An 18,196-nucleotide genomic window follows, 5' to 3' on the forward strand; every position below is an offset into this window, starting at 1 on the left:
AAGAGTTCAGCCCTAGTAGAGGCAGTCAAATCTCTAAACCCTATGGTAGCCAGGAAGCAATCTTATCATATTTTCCTTCAGTTTGTATGTGCAGCTATGTTACGATTTCATTTAAGTTTTATTTGAGCACTTAACAGTGGAATGTTTGCTTGTAGCCGACTTTCTATTCCAAACCACTTATCCTCCTAGTGCTGTTACAGGGAACTAAGAGGGATGTGTCTTGGATACACAAAAGCTTACGGGCTTCTATGCTCTATGTGAGAGTTTACCAAGGCTGACATCCTGAAGAGGTAAAAATCCTCCCTGTCGCAACAAGCGGGTGGAAATATTTAGTAGGCTTGTGAAAGCAGGCATGCTGAAGCACTTTGTTCCAGAGGATGAGAGTGTGGTGGTTTCAGTGCTAATGGGCATTAACAAAGGCAGAAGGAGGATGTCTGTGGTGAGGAGAGCCACCTGAAAGGACATGTGAGGGAGGTAGGGCCTTTCTCCTGAGCTAGGCTTTGGTTTCTTGGTGGCTGTGCAGGTTCAGACACATGAGTCCATGGGGAGTTTCTGTTGCCACTAAATGCCTAGCTGCAATGGTCCGCACCCTGCCCTGCACTTGAAGGCCTTTTTATGTCACTTTAAAGAAGTGACACAGAAAACTAGATAACATCTGCGCTATACAGGAAAAAGCTGGAAGACAAAGAGGCCATGTAGATGTAGCTATAAGAGCACCCATAAAGGCAAATCTGGCAGACTTTGTAATGGGTCTCTTTGGTAACCTCATAAATCATTAGGAATCCCTTCTAATGTTGTTATCACTGCGAACAAAGACATCAGCTGCGAACAGAGGCATAAAAGCTTCTACTGAACTTAAGTGGATCAAGGAACCTGTCCAAATCCCTTTATGCTGAAGGACACCTGACTTGTCTGTGTGCAGTTCAATTTTTTTGTACAGCTAATTAGAAGTAAAATGCAGTTACAGCATCTGTGGGCAAGGACCTTTAGTGCACTGAAGAAACCATCTCATGAAGTTTTCGTATCTAAACAGACAAGATGGGAGGAAGTGTGGGCTCCCAAAAAAGGTTTCACACAACGCCTTTTCTCTGTCAGTGAAGTGAAATATAACTGTCATACTAAAAGGTTTGCAGCAGCAATTTGCTTTGAATTGCAAGCATAAGATAAATGTGCTATACAGGTCTCGATTCCTCAGCTGTGAAGGTGGTAAAAAGGAGAATGCTCTTCAATCCAGAAAAAAAGATATTTAGAAAGATCTTGTCTCAAGCTCCCAAAACATCTTAATACAAATGGAGATACTCTGCATTTCCCATCTTGTGTACACAGTGCACTGCCAGCTCACTTTCCAGCTGTACAAGTAGCACTGTCTTTGCCACCAAACCATCTGATTCCATAAAGTGATTCCATCTGATTCTGATAAAGTGTTGCCAGACTGCTTCTTCCAGAGCTTTTCTTCCCCTACTCCCCTTTACCCCCACCAAATACACCTTTCCGTAATAGGATCCCACCATACATTGTGTAGATAAATGTTTTTGCAATATAGCATCATTAAAGTCAAGGGGAATATAACCTTTGATCTCAGTGGAGGAAGTCTCAGCCCATAAAATAGGAACTATGTTGCTGGTATACCAACCTGGAAATAATGTGTGATTCAGAGTTGAGAATTGGAATTCAGAGAAAATGTTTCTCATTTAAAAAGTAATAAAGGTGAAGTACAGAGAAATATTTGAAATGCTGCATGTGAAGGAATTATTTTTTTAAGAGTACTTCTGGTTTATATTACTAAGAGCATCTCAGTGGAATAGGTTTGTATTAATAATATCTCATCTATTATGTATATTGCAATATGCTTAACAAAATTGCTGAAGTAATTAGGTGCTGCTAATTCTTCTCTTTCTTCATTTTTCTGAAAAGGTAAGACATTATGAGAGTAGTTTAGAGCAAAGTATACATTACACTATAGACTTCCCACAGATTAGCAGCATCAGCCATTATGCTTCACCTTTTTCTACTGCTACCTAAAAGTCTATGCTGCTCTTGAGCTGCCCTTTTATTCTATCTCAATTTTAATGCCCACTGACTGCACTGTATCATAGCATCATTGCATTATTTATTTTTGATTATTTAATATTTCACTAGAATTCTATTCTTCAACTTATTTTAGTATAGTCCTACTTTAAAGGTGCAAAATAAGGAAGCTAGGGAATGAAGAACTAGCTGAATATTGAATTTTTATTCTGAAAATTCTGAATGTATCTGGATGAAAGAATACTGATTTATCCTATCTATAATACACTGACCAAGTTTTGAGATGCCTTTCTTCCTACTGATATTGCATAAAGCTTGATCATTAATAATTTTTTTAAACCTTTCAAGTGTTTGAAAAGTCACAGGGAAAAATGCAAAGGATTTAGGAATAAATCTGTGAGGCTTCAGCTGTTTTTAGATTTTTTTTTTTTTTTTTTTCCCCTTCACTGTGCCTCCAGAAGAGATTCCCTCTATTAAGTCATCACTAAAGCAATCGTGTACTACTTAACATAGGTGCTATTTTCTACTTCATGTGTCTCCCTGTGAATTGTGCAAGAGGCATTAGAGAGCCTTGCCTTCCACTGAGCACATAAAAAGGCATAGCAGAAAAAGCTTTACAGATTTATTACATTCTCTATACATTGCCTTTCTGGGAGGGAGGGAGAGTATTGGCAGCAAGTTGTGCTGCAAAGCAGAGTCTGCAAGGACACAGGAAAATCTTTTCTAACCTGCAAAAGATTTTGAATAGCTCTGTACAGTATTCCTCATTATCATGAACATATTTTTCAGGCATTACTTAGAGATAATGTTAAAGAAACATGCCACAATGTCTGATTCATCTTCTGCCTTCCAGCTCTTGCATCCACAGCCTCCATGTTGGGGAAGGGAGGGCAAGGAGTCAAGCCCAGGGGTGCTCTGGGAGGAGGCAAGTTGCAAGCATCCTTCCAGATGGCAGTTCCCATCAACAGATGTGGGTTTCCTATGGTACGATGGCGATCCCATTGGGAAGAGGTATGACTTTTCACTTACAGTGGACAGCCTTATTTCCCTGACGAGTAGACAATTTCTAGAGGAGCCCTATGCACCAGCAGCCATTCTACAGCTGGGCAGGGAGTAATCCAAAGTAAGCATGAATTAAACAAAATGCTTATTGCCACTTGCAGCTGGGTAGGTGACATTAACTTCTTCCCCATTTATTAGTGCTTGATCCATGCACAGGATCTCTGTGAACAGCAGTCTGTTTAGGCAACTAGATCAAGCTGTGTCTGTCATTCTTGAAATAGTATGTGCCATGAGCACCATAGCAGTTGGGGAATTGTAGAATGCCATCTTGGAAGGGACCTTAAGGATCATCTGGTCCAAACTATCTTGGCAAAAGCATGGTTTGGATAAGATGTCCCAGCTCCCTGTCCAGCTGAATCTTAAAAGTGTCCACCACTGGGGAATCCACCACTTCCCTGGGGAAATTATTCCAATGACTGATTATTCTCCTGATGAAAATTTTTCTCTTGTGTCCAAATGGAATATCCCCAGTAGTAACTTATACCCATTACCCCTGTCTTTTCCTTGTGATTCCTTGTAAAAAGAAGGGTCTCTGATTTCTTTATAGCCTTCCTTTAAATACATATGGTATTAATGCAGATTAAAGTGTTTGACACTGTCTCTCATGACATCCTTTTCTCTAAATTGGAGAGACATCAATTTGATAGGTGGACCACTTGGTGGGTAAAGAACTGGCTGGATGGCCACAACAAAGAGTTGTGGTCAATGCTTCAATGTCCAGTTGGAGACCAGTAACGAGTGGTGTCCCTCAGGGATCGGTGCTGGGACCGGTCTTGTTCAACATCTTTGTTGCTGACATGGACAGTGGGATTGAGTGCGCCCTCAGCAAATTTGCCGATGACACCAAGCTGTGTGGTTCGGTCGATATGCTGGAGGGAAGGAATGCCATCCAGAGGGACCTTGACATGCTTGTGAGGTGGGCCGATGCCAACCTCATGAAGTTTAACCATGCCAAGTGCAAGGTCCTACACCTGGGTCGGAGCAATCCCAGGCACAGCTACAGGTTGGGCAGAGAAGAGATTCAGAGCAGCCCTGTGGAGAAGGACTTGGGGGTGCTGGTTGATGAGAAAATGAACATGAGCCGGCTTCGGTGTGTGCTCACAGCCCAGAAAGCCAACCGTATCCTGGGCCGCATCAAAAGGAGCGTGACCAGCAGGTCGAAGGAGGTGATCCTGCCCCTCTACTCTGCTCTCGTGAGACCTCACCTGGAGTATTGTGTGCAGTTCTGGTGTCCTCAACATAAAAAGGACATGGAACTGTTGGAACAAGTCCAGAGAAGGGCCATGAGGATGATCAGGGGACTGGAGCACCTCCCGTATGAAGACAGGCTGAGGAAGTTGGAGCTGTTCAGCCTGGAGAAGAGAAGGCTGTGTGGAGACCTCATAGCAGCCTTCCAGTGTCTGAAGGGGCCTATGAGGATGCTGGGGAGGGACTCTTTGATAGGGACTGTAGTGATAGGGCAAGGGGAAACAGGTTAAAACTTAAAAAAGGGAAGTTTAGATTGGATATAAGGAGGAAATTCTTTCCTGTAAGGGTGGTGAGGCACTGGAATAGGTTGCCCATGGAAGTTGTGAATGCTCCATCCCTGGTGGTGTTCAAGGCCAGGTTGGATGGAGTCTTGGGTGGCATGGTTTAGTGTGTGTTGTCCCTGCCCATGGCAGGGGGTTTGGAACTAGATGATCTAAAGGTCCTTTCCAGCCCTAACTATTCTATGATTCTATTCTATCATTTGTTTCAGCTTGCTTGGAGGAAAAAAGGAAAATAAACAATGAAACTGTAAGAAGATATACAGTCTCATCAAGGAAGTAATGTATATCATGTTTTGAAGGATTGTCCATCTTCAGTTGTCCTAGAGTTCAGCATAACTCTCTCCATTTTCAAACAAAATTGAATCCTAACTGTTGCTGAACTGTGTACGTGATACTCCATGGGTTGTTTTTCACATGTGACTGCAGCTTTATGGATTTCTCTTTTGGGCCTGGCCCTCTGAAGAACGGACATAACTGGGAGACTGCTCTGCTGAAATGCCATGCTCTGCTTTGTGACTGTTTTCATTTGGGGCAGAAATTCAACCACTGATATTATGAAGCTGAGCAGTGTAAGGCCTAAGTACTAATCTGAGGTTTCTTATTTAGTTCTTGACTTCTTGGACCTTCACTGTTTTGCCATCTGCTATAATTGAGAATTACCTTCTGTAACCAAAGGGAAAATCTAATTTCTCAGCAAGCCATATGGGGTTATTAAGATCATTAAACCATGTTATGCCATAATGCCTGGGCCAAAAGGACCACAGGGCATGTAAATATTGTGTGATTCATTTTATAGCCTCAGACTGCAAGTTAGGAATTATTTTGATGGCTATCTCACGATGAAAATTGGTGGTCAAGTAGGTTACTGCAGATGTTGCCTGGTGAGGTCAATCCATGGTTTGTTCAAAGCTGTGATGGATGAGGGTGTTTGATTGCAAAGGGTAAAATCTTTTGTTATCAGCCTGACAAATGATCAGAACCCAGCCAGGGTCCTCAGTTGTGCCAGTGATGCTAAAGACAGCCTTAAATTTTGATATTGAGAAACCAGAGAATACAATTCCCACTTTTCAGGAAGACTTGGCTTCTTATACAGGATCTAAGGCCGATGATATAAATTCTACTCCCTTTCATTTCTTAAGAATGGGAAAGCTATTCTCCTGTAAATGCCTGTTCTTGAATGCTTTAAAACAAAGTTGCTGGAATTTGTTTCTATTCCTCTAGTTGTGATATTTTATAAGATTTCTTCCTAGCAAAACCCATTCTATATATTTGATACAACTCTGTGTGAGAATATTAAAGCTGATTTTTGGCTAATAAGGATTCAGATATGAATGCATGAGCTGTGAAATTTACATTAAATTAAAGAAAGAATATTTCAGTAAATGCAAATAAATGCAGAAATGAATATTTTAATTTGGATTCATGATTAATGCCAAAGGATTACCAACAAGCCACTACAATGTGGTGATGACATAAAAACTCAATAGGAATAAAAATTCTATATACAGCAGTTAACTGATAGCAGTAAGCTATTTTTAGTAGGCAAGCATACAGTAATTTATATGATCTTTTTGAAAAATATAGCGATTGATTGTATTTGAAGTTTTGTCTTTCTGTTAATTGTGTCTCAGAATGTTTTTTTTTTTTTAACTGACATACTGTTGTACAAGTTGCTGCATTTTTCAGTGTGACAACCATGGTCTGCAGGTTTATTCCCTTTCTGGAAGTTATTAAATGAATTATATTAAAAATGGGCATAACTGATTGCCACTTTTCTTTGTGTTATGTTAAGAGAGTTAAGAACAAGTAATTATAATTGCAGATAAGAAAAAGTGAAGAATTTTCCCCTTTTCAGTTTTCTAGTGATCTCAGTCTGACTGCATATATGTTCTTTGTAGGTTGTGGATTTCTGTTTTAGAAATTGAAACCAAGGCATGTCTGAATAGGCTTTAGTTTCTGTAGCACCAGGGTCAATACATTTTACTATTTTGAAACCAATATAATTTAAAGGAAGTAAAGTATTTCCTGTTCCAGTTATATGTCCAAATGTTTCCTTATTTTAGTGTTCTTGTTAATCCCAGTTGGAATAAGAGAGTGATTTTGCTAGAAGCTGGGAGTCCAGTCAAATTTATACATACATTTTTTTTCTTTTCTAATATGGTCTTTGAGAAACCATGAAAAAATGTGTTTGATTTTTAGTTTGTGTGAGGAGTGCATTTTATGGATTTTTGTGGTGGGTTTTTTTTTTTTGGTTGGTTTGTGGTTTTTTTTTTTTGTAACAGAAATCATAGAATGGTTTGGGTTGGAAAGGATGTTAAGATCATCTAGTTCCAACCCCCCTACCATGGGCAGGAATCTGTCTTCGTCTTCCCTGCTTCCTATGCTTTGATTAATCTACCAGAATACTCCACCTGCAAGGAGTCCCTGCTAAATGTGTGCCCTGGGAGCACACCTAATGTTCTCTAACCACTCCTGGGCATTCAAGCTATCAACCCAGAAAGGTACTTGGAAGTAGTCTGAAGGATGAATGCCCCCAGTGTGTATAAGCTCCCGGTAGGTATAGCTTTACAGACAAAAAATTGTGGGGAAAAGGGTGGGGATCAGTGCAGGTGGGAGATGAAGACCTTGTCATTAGGTCTGAGAATCCATGACTTTAGCATGTAGCTAAATGAAACTGCTGCCGTGGTAGCATTGCATTTCTATACCAACACATGCTTCACCACTGTCTTCTGTGCATCAGGCATAAGCATGTGCCTTCTCTTTTGTTGTAATGACTCTCTTGTAGTTACATTCATTTGGAATGATTGTATGGAAAAAACCCTCACTGCACTAATTGCAGTATCCATCTTAATACATCTCATCATCCAAGGGAAAGAAAAAAAAAAAGAACAGAGACCTCAGTAATGAAGTGTTGCTGGCAGGACATGCATGTGCTTAACAGAAACTATCCTTATGCCTGAATGCTAATTAAGGGTAGCACAAGCACAGCAAAATCCAAACTCATCTGAATCTAATGGGAATTTCATGTCCACCATGTATGAGTTTTTTTCTGGCTTCTTTATGTATTGCTGGTGGTGCTGGTCATGTGGATCACCAGTGAGCCCATGAGAAATTACGTAATGAAAATAATTTGAAGCTATCCCTGACCTAATCTGGTTAGGCAGATCAAGAGCTCATAATATCATTACTGTCATATAAGGCTAAGAATGTTTATATTTGCCTAGCTTCAGCCTTAAGGGTGCCCTGAACTGTATGACTTATTTGCAAAACCTTACCTTATGCATTATCAAAGCAGTTAAATGTATACAGGGCTATTGTGTCTTAATGTCCCAGATGTTGTGTTAGTCTACACTAAGTATCAGTGTCACGTGTAACTTGTGTTTTATTGTTTCCTCTTTTCTCATTATTAGACTGTTTCTTCCTGCACAGGTTTAATTCATGGTCTTTCATTTTTTATTTCTGTCTTAGCAGTGTATCTAATCAATATTTATTTTTACCTGTGTGAATGATTGAGAGCTTCATCAGGCTTCCTCAGTTTTAGGTAGCAGATTACAAACTTTGTCTCAATAAAACTGGCAATACTGGAAAGATCTTCTGTAGGTAACTCATAGGGATTCTCTATAGCAGCACCTTTACTGAAAAGCTGTACAAGAAACAAAAACATTATTTACTAATGTTATAATGTACCTTTTGTTAGGTAGAAATGCTTTTTGTAACTGATAAATTGAGTAGATGGAATTCCAAGTAAAATATACCCTGACTTCAACCGAAGTTAGCACTATAAAAACCAGTACAAATACAAGTGAATATAATATAAAATGCAGTGTCATATTCCTGGAAGGGATAGTCAAGACAGTAGAAAATAAACTAAAACCTAAAAAGCACTGTTAGGAAAGAAGCTGTATGTAGCCCCATCTAAAAAATTAGAGGCTCAACCTCAGGATACCAAAATCCATGGCTGTCTTCAGAAGGAGGTTGAAGGAGGAGGCTCAGACAGCTATTTACTTACTTCAGTAAGCCAGTGATGAACTCTGCCTTAGGCTCTGCTGCCTTTGTCCCATGGGTAGGAAAGCAGAGTGTGATACAAGGCAAGGAAACCAGAAATCCTGCCCTCATTTCATGGGAGGACTTGTCCTTCCAGAAGACTACTATAGCAAGTTAAAAGGATGAGATCGACCATCTTTCCAATCATCTTGATCCATATAGAATTTAGCAGAGAGAAGCATCATATTTTCTCTTAAAAAAATATCTTTCCCTGATAGATAAATTGCCTGCTGTTCATCACAGCCAGTGACTTTCTCAGTAAACAATGTTTGATTTAAGAATGCACATCTTTAGAATTAGATAATGCACAATTCCTTAAAAGTTTTGGAGAGTCCTCAGTGCTGGCAGAGCTGCAGCACTGGGTAGGACAACCTTCAGTCCTCAAATCTTTGTTTTATTAATCTACCTGATTTTGTAATGCCCAAGAGTAGTAAAAATTAGCTTTTAGCTCTTAAGAAAAGTCAACTGTAAGCAAATAGATGAGGTGTAAGATCCTTGTCTTTAAGTAGAATAACCATATAGTGCTACTAATGAAAACGCAATTGTATGTCCCTTGCTTGGATAAACATTCTTAACAGGATTATGTAGTGTGCAATGATTTCATCTAAGTGACTTCACTGCGAGTCAGCTTTAAAAGTAGATCTGTTATGAAGATTAACAAATTAATACTTATCTAGGCTGTGTGCTTAAAATATTGAATCACACTGCGAGCAGTGTTGTGGGTGCTTATGGCACAGATATACAGCTGCAGCCTGATGTGGATGAATGTAGTCTCTGCTTTAAATGGAGTATAACCAAGGGACTCTTGCTTAAGCCCAGTTTTGCCAGCTCCACATCACTAATGAGTTTAGTTATAGTAATTAGTTTCTTGTGCCTACAAAGTTAAAATCCAGTGGTTGATCTGTAGGAGGTGCAATATCAACTCAGCAGTTTGAGATCCCTTTAGAAGATTAAATCTGTCCAGAAAAAAAGCTCTCCTATGTATGTGTCTTTCTTCCTGCTTATGATTCTTAATGGCAAGGATTATAGACCCTCATCCACACTTAGCATCTACAAAGCTATCCCTGTCTTTAAGATTTTTGTGTACTGGTTGGAGATCAGCTCAGTTCTTAAGAGGCAACAAAGGTGGTTTGAGGAAGCATCCCCCTAGTTCAGGTGTGATAAATACTTATTTTCTTTCACATCCCTTCTCCACAGAGCAAAGTTACACAGTGTATATAATAACGCCCAAACATTTAAGATTTTCTATCATCTTGTTATCAGTAGAAGTTATAAATCAGCAAATTCATCACTTACAACTTTGCTCATGGTACCGTATATATCTGCTGAAGTGTCTCTATGGATAAGACATGCTATATGTACCTAAAAGACCCAGAGAATTATGTTCACATCAGTGAACATAAAAGTATCATCAGATTTTTCTGTAATAACACTTTTCAGCTGAATTGGCCATGCTGTGACCTCTATTAAATTTATGGGAATAAGAGATATCGGGTTACTCCCTGGACTTCCAGGTTCTTGAATGATTGTGAGAAGAAAAAATCATTTAGGACTCCCTTCAGTATAAACTGCTGCAATTCAGAGTTTCCTTGAGTCTTACTGCTGATATGAAGAGTTATGTTTAGACCTGTGTGACCCCTCGGTTATCTTTGACAAAAACCAAGACATGAGTCTCTGTAAACCATACCTGAACAGGTAAGGATTCAGAAAAAATATTTAAATATGGTGAAGATTGGGTTCTGTAAGGTCTCCTCTAAGGCATCTCAGAGTAAGAGCTCAAAGAAATTAATAATAACTCAATCTTTAATCTTGCAAAATCAGAGTAATATTTTTAAAGGGATGTGCTTGCATTTGGGACATCCTATATCTAAGTTATATGCTTTTTGTGTCCCAAACTCTCCTAATTTTTATGTAGCGTTTCTGCAGTGGGTCAGTGCATTTGAGAGACTTTTCCATATTAGTTATATGCAACTTAATTTTTGTGTCTAAGCCTAAATAACTGCACTCCTATTAAATTTTTATAAAGTAGAAAAGGTTTTAATCAGGTGAATGATCTTAGCACTGCTTGAAAAGTGCATCATTGTTTTCCAAGTTCTGATGTAGGAGATATGTTTTGTGTATGGTTTATCACCCTTTATTGTATTTTGCTGGCCTTTCTGATAAAATGATTTGGCTATGCAGTAGGAGAAGGACCACTTCCTTGTGTTGGCCTGTGTGGCACTGAATATGAAGTCCGAGTGAGCATTTCTGGGGGTGTGAGGCAAAGACAGTCCCAGAAAGCACCTGAGAAAGCTGATTAGGGGAAACTCCCAGGGGAGGAGTTAGGCAGGAAGGAGACAGTGGGCAGAGATTTTCAGCTGGGGGGGGGAATGTGAAGAAGAGTTGTAGAAAGACTCACATCTGAGTTTCAAAGGGGAAGAGGAAAATTTCCTAGGGATCCGAAGGAGCCTCTGTACCTGCAGATTGTTGTAACTAGAAAACCCAGCTGAACTGAGAGCAAGGGAAGAAGAAAGGCTGTGCCATGCATAGACATAATGAGCAGGGAGGAGATTTGTTTGCATTTTTCATGTTTCACCTAGCACAACTGAGTTTTATTTATCTTGCTGCAGTCTGCAGTCCAATAACACCAACTTTGAAGATCAAAAGGGCTGTGGTGTTTTTGGAATGCTTTAAGTAAAAGCAGCTCCCTCTCACTCTGAATACCTTATGGTCTTGTCACAAGGACATTCAAATATAGATGTTGGATTGAAGAGGCAGTTGCTTTTTGTACTGTTGAGGGTATTTGGTTATTTTATTTTACTTTTTTTTTCCCCAGAGCTATGTGAGAATTGTATTTTAATTCCAAACTGGGAAATTTAGGGTACATCCTGCCTAAAACTTCAGTGAGCTTTTGGTCTGCAGAAATCTAGCCAATATCTTAAAGGTTAGAGAGGCTTTAAATTTGAAGCAAATCATTTAAACACCTGAAGCTTTACAGCCAATCTGGGGTTGAAAACTTGTAATGTGCCAGTTTATGATTTTTACCATTGCTAGCACGTGTAACAGTATATTTTACTTTTAGACTTAGTTTACCTGAGAGTGCCCCTGCCAGTAGATACAAATATTTTTCCAGAAATAACATTTAATTTTAAAAATCCTGCCAAAGGATATTTATATTTTCATAGAGGCCCTTGTTACAACTGGAGGCTATCGAGCAGGTTTTGTGAACATGCCTCCTTTAGAAGACTACTGAGTTATCCCATTCAAAGAGTTATCAAGTATATAAACAAAATGTAAGGAATGAAAGCGTCATGGGCAATTTTTGTATTAGGGGTGAACTGACACTATGTTGTATTTTCACTGATGAAGGAAGCTTCTCTTGCAGTGTATAGGACCCTATAAATATTGCTGAAACTACAGTCATATAAATGCTTGTGACAAAGTACTTTATCAAAGGTCACAGAATGAGTCTGTGATACTGTGAACTTAGCATAGATTTTTTTCTGGTATTAAGGCTTTAATTTTGGCAGTAGCAAGCAATGAAATTTTATGAGCAAAGACCTCCCAGGCATTAGCTAATAAGGAAGAGAGAAAAAGATCCCCCAGAAGACCAACCATGGCTTTGGTAAAAGACCAGTGGAAATGTTGATGATTAAGGTAGCTTTCTAGTTAGCATGTGTGTAATTTAGAAGAATAATATTAGAGCTCTGGTGATCTGTACCTTGGCACTTTTCTCTGAAAACCAGGTGAAAGGTTCAGTTGTAAGAGACTGGCAATGGTAACAGTTTACTGATCACTGTTACAGGTTTGGTGTATGCTAAATTCAGGAATACAGTTTGCTTTAAAGATGCCCAATAGATGTCCACCCATTTGTGTAGTTATAGATACATATTTTAAGACCAATTTAGCTTAGGAAAACATGTACATTTGGTCAAATAGTGTGTGGCACTAGGATTCATTGGCAAATTCCGTGAGATCACTCATGCTTTCCTCTGTCAGACGAAAGGGCTGAGTTACTTTGAATACAGCAATAACCTGCTAGCCTTGCTGAGTTGATTACGTTGCCTTTTTTCTATTTTTTTCTTTGTTAGCAGAGGAATGTTTAATCATGCTTCTCTTTTAAAGATAACGGTGGTTTTCCCTGCAGTGATTTTTAGAGTGGCTAATCAGAGAGACAAACCTGAAAAGGCAAAAAGTATTTAATTAGTGCCTTTTCTTCTGACTGGCCAACAGTCCTAACCAGATGCCTTCACTTCAGATCCATCCAAGTAATCAGCCTGGTAATGTTACTGCATTGCACATCAGGCACCTGGCAAGTTGAACACTAACTGCATCCCAGAAAATGTCTGCTAAGGAAGGCTACTTCTGAAAATAATTTTCAAAACCTGGTAGCAGGCGTCACCCAGTGCTGAAAACAAACTGCTTTTTATATATTATACTGTAATACAGGCTTTACAACTATTAGGCACTAGCAAAAATACTGCAGGAAACCAGGATAACAAAGAAACAGTTAATGGCAGTTTTGTCTCAGTGGAGAGACAAAAAGTATGGGGGAGAAAGAGAGGATTTTCCCTCAATGACATGGTTTCATGCAGCGTAACTTTCCAGCTCTATTCAAAGTCATACTGACATCTTGGTATGCAATTTCAGTCAGCAGAGCAGGAATTGTATATAAACCCCCTGTCTTTATTGTTAATGAGGTTTGTGTAAATAACTTGCAAGAAAACACATTGAAAATACATAATTCACTGCTAAATATGAATGCAGATGTCAGGTGAGAATAACTAAATTCACAAGGCTTCCTACAATGTGTTCTGCAAATGAGTAATTCAAATAATATGTACGTATGGTGTTTTTGGCGTATTAGCTACTCTGTACAGAGTTAGCACTGGATGCTGTAATAATGTGTATGCAGGACACATTTGCTATCTTGGGCACATTGCTAGTTGCTCAATACTGGCTGAAAGCCAAATATACCTAAGTTGTCCTGCATTATAAGAAATGTTCCCTGTTTCTGTTGAGAAAACCAGTTCACTAGAAAAGTATGGATCTGGTGAGGGGTGATTTTCTCAGATGAACTGGCATCTGGTGGGGTGGAATTGATCCTGCTCTCCTGACATTTTCATTGGGTTTGTCTTAAGTTCTGTCTATGCCTATACTTAAATTCCTTCTTTGGCTGCAAACAGCCTTTTAGCAGGAACCAGACGTATGTGGAAGGGATTTGTTTACCAGGTGGGGCAGAATGTTAGAGAAATTCAAACCTAAATTTTATGTTCCTCAAAGGCTGACATGTTTTGTACATCTGTCACTGTTTTGGCCCTTTTTGTAAACAAGAACTCTCTGCAAAAATGAGATTTTTTGAGTGCCCAGCAAATTTGAAGGATATAGCATTTTAGTTTGTGCTCATTGCTAGGTGAATGCTGCTTTATAAAAATAATCTTGATGTGAATCTTTCCCTCCCACAGAAGCTAACGATGTTCCCTGCAGTATTCCTAAACCTAAATCGTTTCTGTTTATTGGCGCAACTTCAGATTAAAGGCTTTATCTCCCCTCAGTGCAAACTTAGGGGTCTGTCTCATATTGTAAATAATTTGCTTCAGAAGTATTACATCAGGAGCAAAGGTTTTAGGAAAATGTCATCCATTTGACTTCAGCTTAATCTGTGTGATGCACTATAAGTCTGTCCCTCTTATGATCAATCCTAATTTTATCGAGTTTTTCCATTATCAGTACTGCTGGGGTGAAAGAAGTAGTCACAGAAGCAAAAACATCCCAACCAACCAAAAAAATCCATCACCACCCCCCCCCCAACCCATCCAAAAAAACAACCCCAAAGTGCTAAAATGAAACATATATCATGGCATCAATATACATTAGTTTCTGAGGAACTTTGTATTTTTTTGTACAACATACTGAAATCTCTTTTATGGATTGCATTTGTAATATGAAATTTGGCATTCCTTCCCTGTGAGTTCATCCAAGATCAAACCAACTGAGGATGGAGTAAATACTCCATGTGAGCTATTCCTCTTGTTGATAGGTCAAGGGATAATGGATTTAAACTTAAACAGGGGAAGTTCAGGCTAGATATAAAGAAGTTCTTTACTGGAGGGTGGTGAGGCACTGAAAGAGGTTGGCCAAAGAAGTGGTAAATGCTCCATCCCTGGCAGTGTTCAAGGACAGGTTAAACAGAGCCTTGGGTGACATGGTGTAGGGTAAGGAGTCCCTGCCTGTGGCAGGGGCGTTGGAACTAGATGATCTTAAGGTCCTTTGCAGCCCTAACCATTCTATGATTCTGTGAAAACCAAACAATCAGAAGTCAAAACTGATACCGGTACCTCCTCTTGAGAGGGTTACAGTTCAAAATGCCTGTTCAACTTTGAAGCAGGAGCACCAGTGTTGATAGTGCTCACAGAAGGAGCTGGCCAAAATGGATGTTTTTTTGGAGGCGACTGTCAGCTGGTGTGATGTGACTATATTGTAGCAAGATTTTGAGAGCTGTCATGATTGCTTGGAAAATCAATATAATTTCAGGCCAACTAATTTAATCCCCTTGATGCCAAGAGATTTGCTCCTGCTAAGGCCAAACACAGAGATATTTCACCAGCTCTTTTATTAAGGCAGACTATGTGAAAGGTTCACTCCATTTTGATGGACAGGATTATTAGGGAAAAGCAATAATATGCTGAAGACTTATTTTCATGCCGTTTCTGGATATGTCATTAAAGCTAGCTGCAAGGCCAGCTCTCCCCTTTCTCCCACCTCGGGATGGTCTGGATTTGGTAAAATCCAACAAGAATTCTCTCAACAGTATTGTCAGTGTTAGAAACACAGCACATATTCATGCTGCAGGAATAAACAGAAATAAAGCTTCTTCCCTAAAGCAGCCTAACCAGAATTCATTCCCGCTTACTTTTTATTGTTTGGTTCACCTCTGTTAAAGCTTTTCAGCATTTATATTCATTTTACACTGTCAAAAGCTGAACAGGAGTAAGATAACAAATGGTTCTGGTAGCAGCTGTCACCACCTACTGTCTGTGTATGCCTGTGTGAATCTCTAAATGGAAATAAAGTACTTTAATAACACACTTTCTCTAAACTGTCCTCATGGATAAAGTTACTCTCAAATCAGCCCATGAACACTTTCCAGTTCGGTGCCCACTTCAGCCAGTGTCTTTATGCAGAGTCTCTGTAGGTATGCAGTGGTATGATTTAAAGACATTTCAGCAAGAAAATACTTTAACAGGACACCTTTTATGACTGCTGCTTTCCTGAATTAGCTGCTTTTGGTAATTGAACCTTCTCCGAGCTTGCTTAATTTTCTTACTCTAAATTAAGCCGATTGTCCATTGCATTCTTGTGCTGTGTTTGCTCTAGCCAGGGAGCACCCGGAGCCACAAATTAAACATGAATTGCTCTTCCTTCTCTGGTCTTGCACTTCCCTCCAGGAGCAGGTGGCAGCTGGGAGGATAAATGTTTCCAATTTCTTAGGGCCCTTGAGCATAACAGAAACTCCATTTTGAGGCAGGCTCTAAGGCAGATAGGTGAGGTAGCACGGCGCCTTTGTGTTTATCTGCCATTGGGTGCCACGATGCCTGCAATACATGGGGGGGAGCTATAGGGTTTAAGCACCTAAATGATTTTAGCTGCTCAGCTTTCAGAGAAGCCCCTTATGGATCCAGCTGGCAGTGACATGCCCAGAGCCCTGATGTTAACTCTTGAGTAGAAATCTGAGCCTGTGTCTTTCAGGGTGGGCTACTGCCTCCCTCGGGGCTGTCCCAAGTCTTTTTTTCTTTTTTCTTTTTTTTTTAAAATTAATTTATTAATTTTTTTTTACTCCTTTTTTCTTTCCGGTGTTATGCTGAGGAATCTACTACGTGGACCTTGTCTCCATTTCTCAGTGACTGACCTAAACACATACAGACTATATATTACAATGAGGCCTTTGATTGTAAGTGAGAAGGAGTGGATGATTATTTTTAATCAAATATACTGCTTAACACTGGCAAAGTATGGAGAAAATATTTGGTGCTTTTGAGCAGCTGTCACCTCCAGGTAAATAATTTTATAACATGCGAGGAAGCTAATTAGAGCTAATTAGAAATTGACTGATCTGCTTTGGCACCAGAATGATCGGAAAATATGGCCTGTCTTTTCTGGAATAGGAATTTTGCTCTTGCACATGCATATGAGTAAGATATTGCTTTATGGTCAACATATAGTATTCCTTAGGGAAAAAAGTACTTTATAGGCCAGTATGTAACAGGTGATCAGGCAAGAAGAGAGGGGGCAAGAATCCTTATGGAGAAATAGCTGTGCGGTTCCTCAGCTTTATTTAACGGTGATAGGCATGCTGGATATGTCTAGAAGATGAATAAATTCAAATTCAGTGATCAAAAAATGGGAGCATGTCCAAATGGATCATCATAACAGATTCCTACTCTATTCCACTAGCCAGATTGGAGCCATCTGTATAAGCTTCACCTTCCTGGTCTAAAATCTTCTGCAGCCATAAAAGAAAATCGGTAGTGTGTGTGTAAGTCAGTTTCGTGGCTTTGCAGCCTAAAAATTTAGTAATGGGATTATAGGGAGAGAAAAAACTGACTTTTTTTTTTTAAGAAAGTTAAATGCATATTTCAGAAACTACTTTGTTATTTGTTATTGTTATTATCTGTTACAGACCGCCTGATCAAGGAGAACCTGCGGATGAAGCCCTCCATAGACAGTATAAGTAATAACCGACAAGGAGAGGTGCCATGCTTGACCTTATGCTCACCAACAGGGAAGGGCTCCTTGGAAATGTGATGCTCCAGGGCAGCCTTGGGTGCAGCGATCAAGAGATGGTAAAATTTCAGATCCTCATGAGAGTGAGAAGAGCGTGCCGCATGCTCACTGCCCTGGACTTCAAAACAGCAGACTTTGGCCTCTTCAGGAACCTGCTTAGGAAGGTTCCATGGGATACAGCCCTAGAGGGCAGGGGGGCCCAAGACCCTTGGTCAATATTCAAGGATCACCTGCTACAAGCTTAGGAGTGTTGCATCCCAACCAGAAGGAAGTGCAGCAGGAGGGCCAGGAGACCTCCTTGGATGGATAAGGAACTCCTGAGGAAAATTCAAAGGAAAAAAGATGCTTATAATAAGTGGAAGCAAGGACAGGCAGCCTGGGAAGAGTACAGGGATGTTGTCCAGGAAGCTAGGGACCAGCTTAGGAAAGCTAAGGCCCAGTTAGAATTAAACTTGGCTAGGGAGAACGTAGGCCCCCTCTGGAAGCTCTCAGGAGAACTGGCTACACAGGATTTGGAGAAGGCTGAGGTTCTGAATGACTTCTTTGCCTCGGTCTTCACTGGCAAAGGCTCTGACCAAACCACCCAAGTCTTGGAAGGCAGACACAGGGACTGTGAGAATGAAGACCTTGCGCCCACTGTAGGAGAGGATCAGGTTCGAGATCATCTTAAAAATCTGAATGTGCACAAGTCCATGGGTCCTGATGAGATCCATCTGTGGGTCCTGAAGGAGCTGGCGAATGAAGTTGTGAAACCGCTGGCCATCATATTT

At 39.9% G+C, this 18,196-nt stretch overlaps 1 protein-coding gene across 3 annotated transcripts in view; it reads right to left on the reverse strand.

Moving 5' to 3' along the window:
• Positions 1–18,196, reverse strand: part of SPATA16 (spermatogenesis associated 16) — a 98,857-nt gene that overhangs the window by 56,696 nt on the left and 23,965 nt on the right. For all 3 annotated transcript variants that reach the window (XM_062603036.1, XM_062603033.1, XM_062603037.1), the window contains exon 3: positions 8,117–8,262. In XM_062603036.1, coding sequence (XP_062459020.1) covers positions 8,117–8,262 — 146 coding nt within the window. The remainder of the gene's footprint in view (positions 1–8,116; positions 8,263–18,196) is intronic.

Source organism: Pezoporus occidentalis, unplaced genomic scaffold (genome assembly GCF_034315485.1).
Source record: "Pezoporus occidentalis ecotype Australia unplaced genomic scaffold, CSIRO_AGI_Poc_V1 ctg8, whole genome shotgun sequence".
Classification (NCBI taxonomy): domain Eukaryota; kingdom Metazoa; phylum Chordata; class Aves; order Psittaciformes; family Psittacidae; genus Pezoporus; species Pezoporus occidentalis.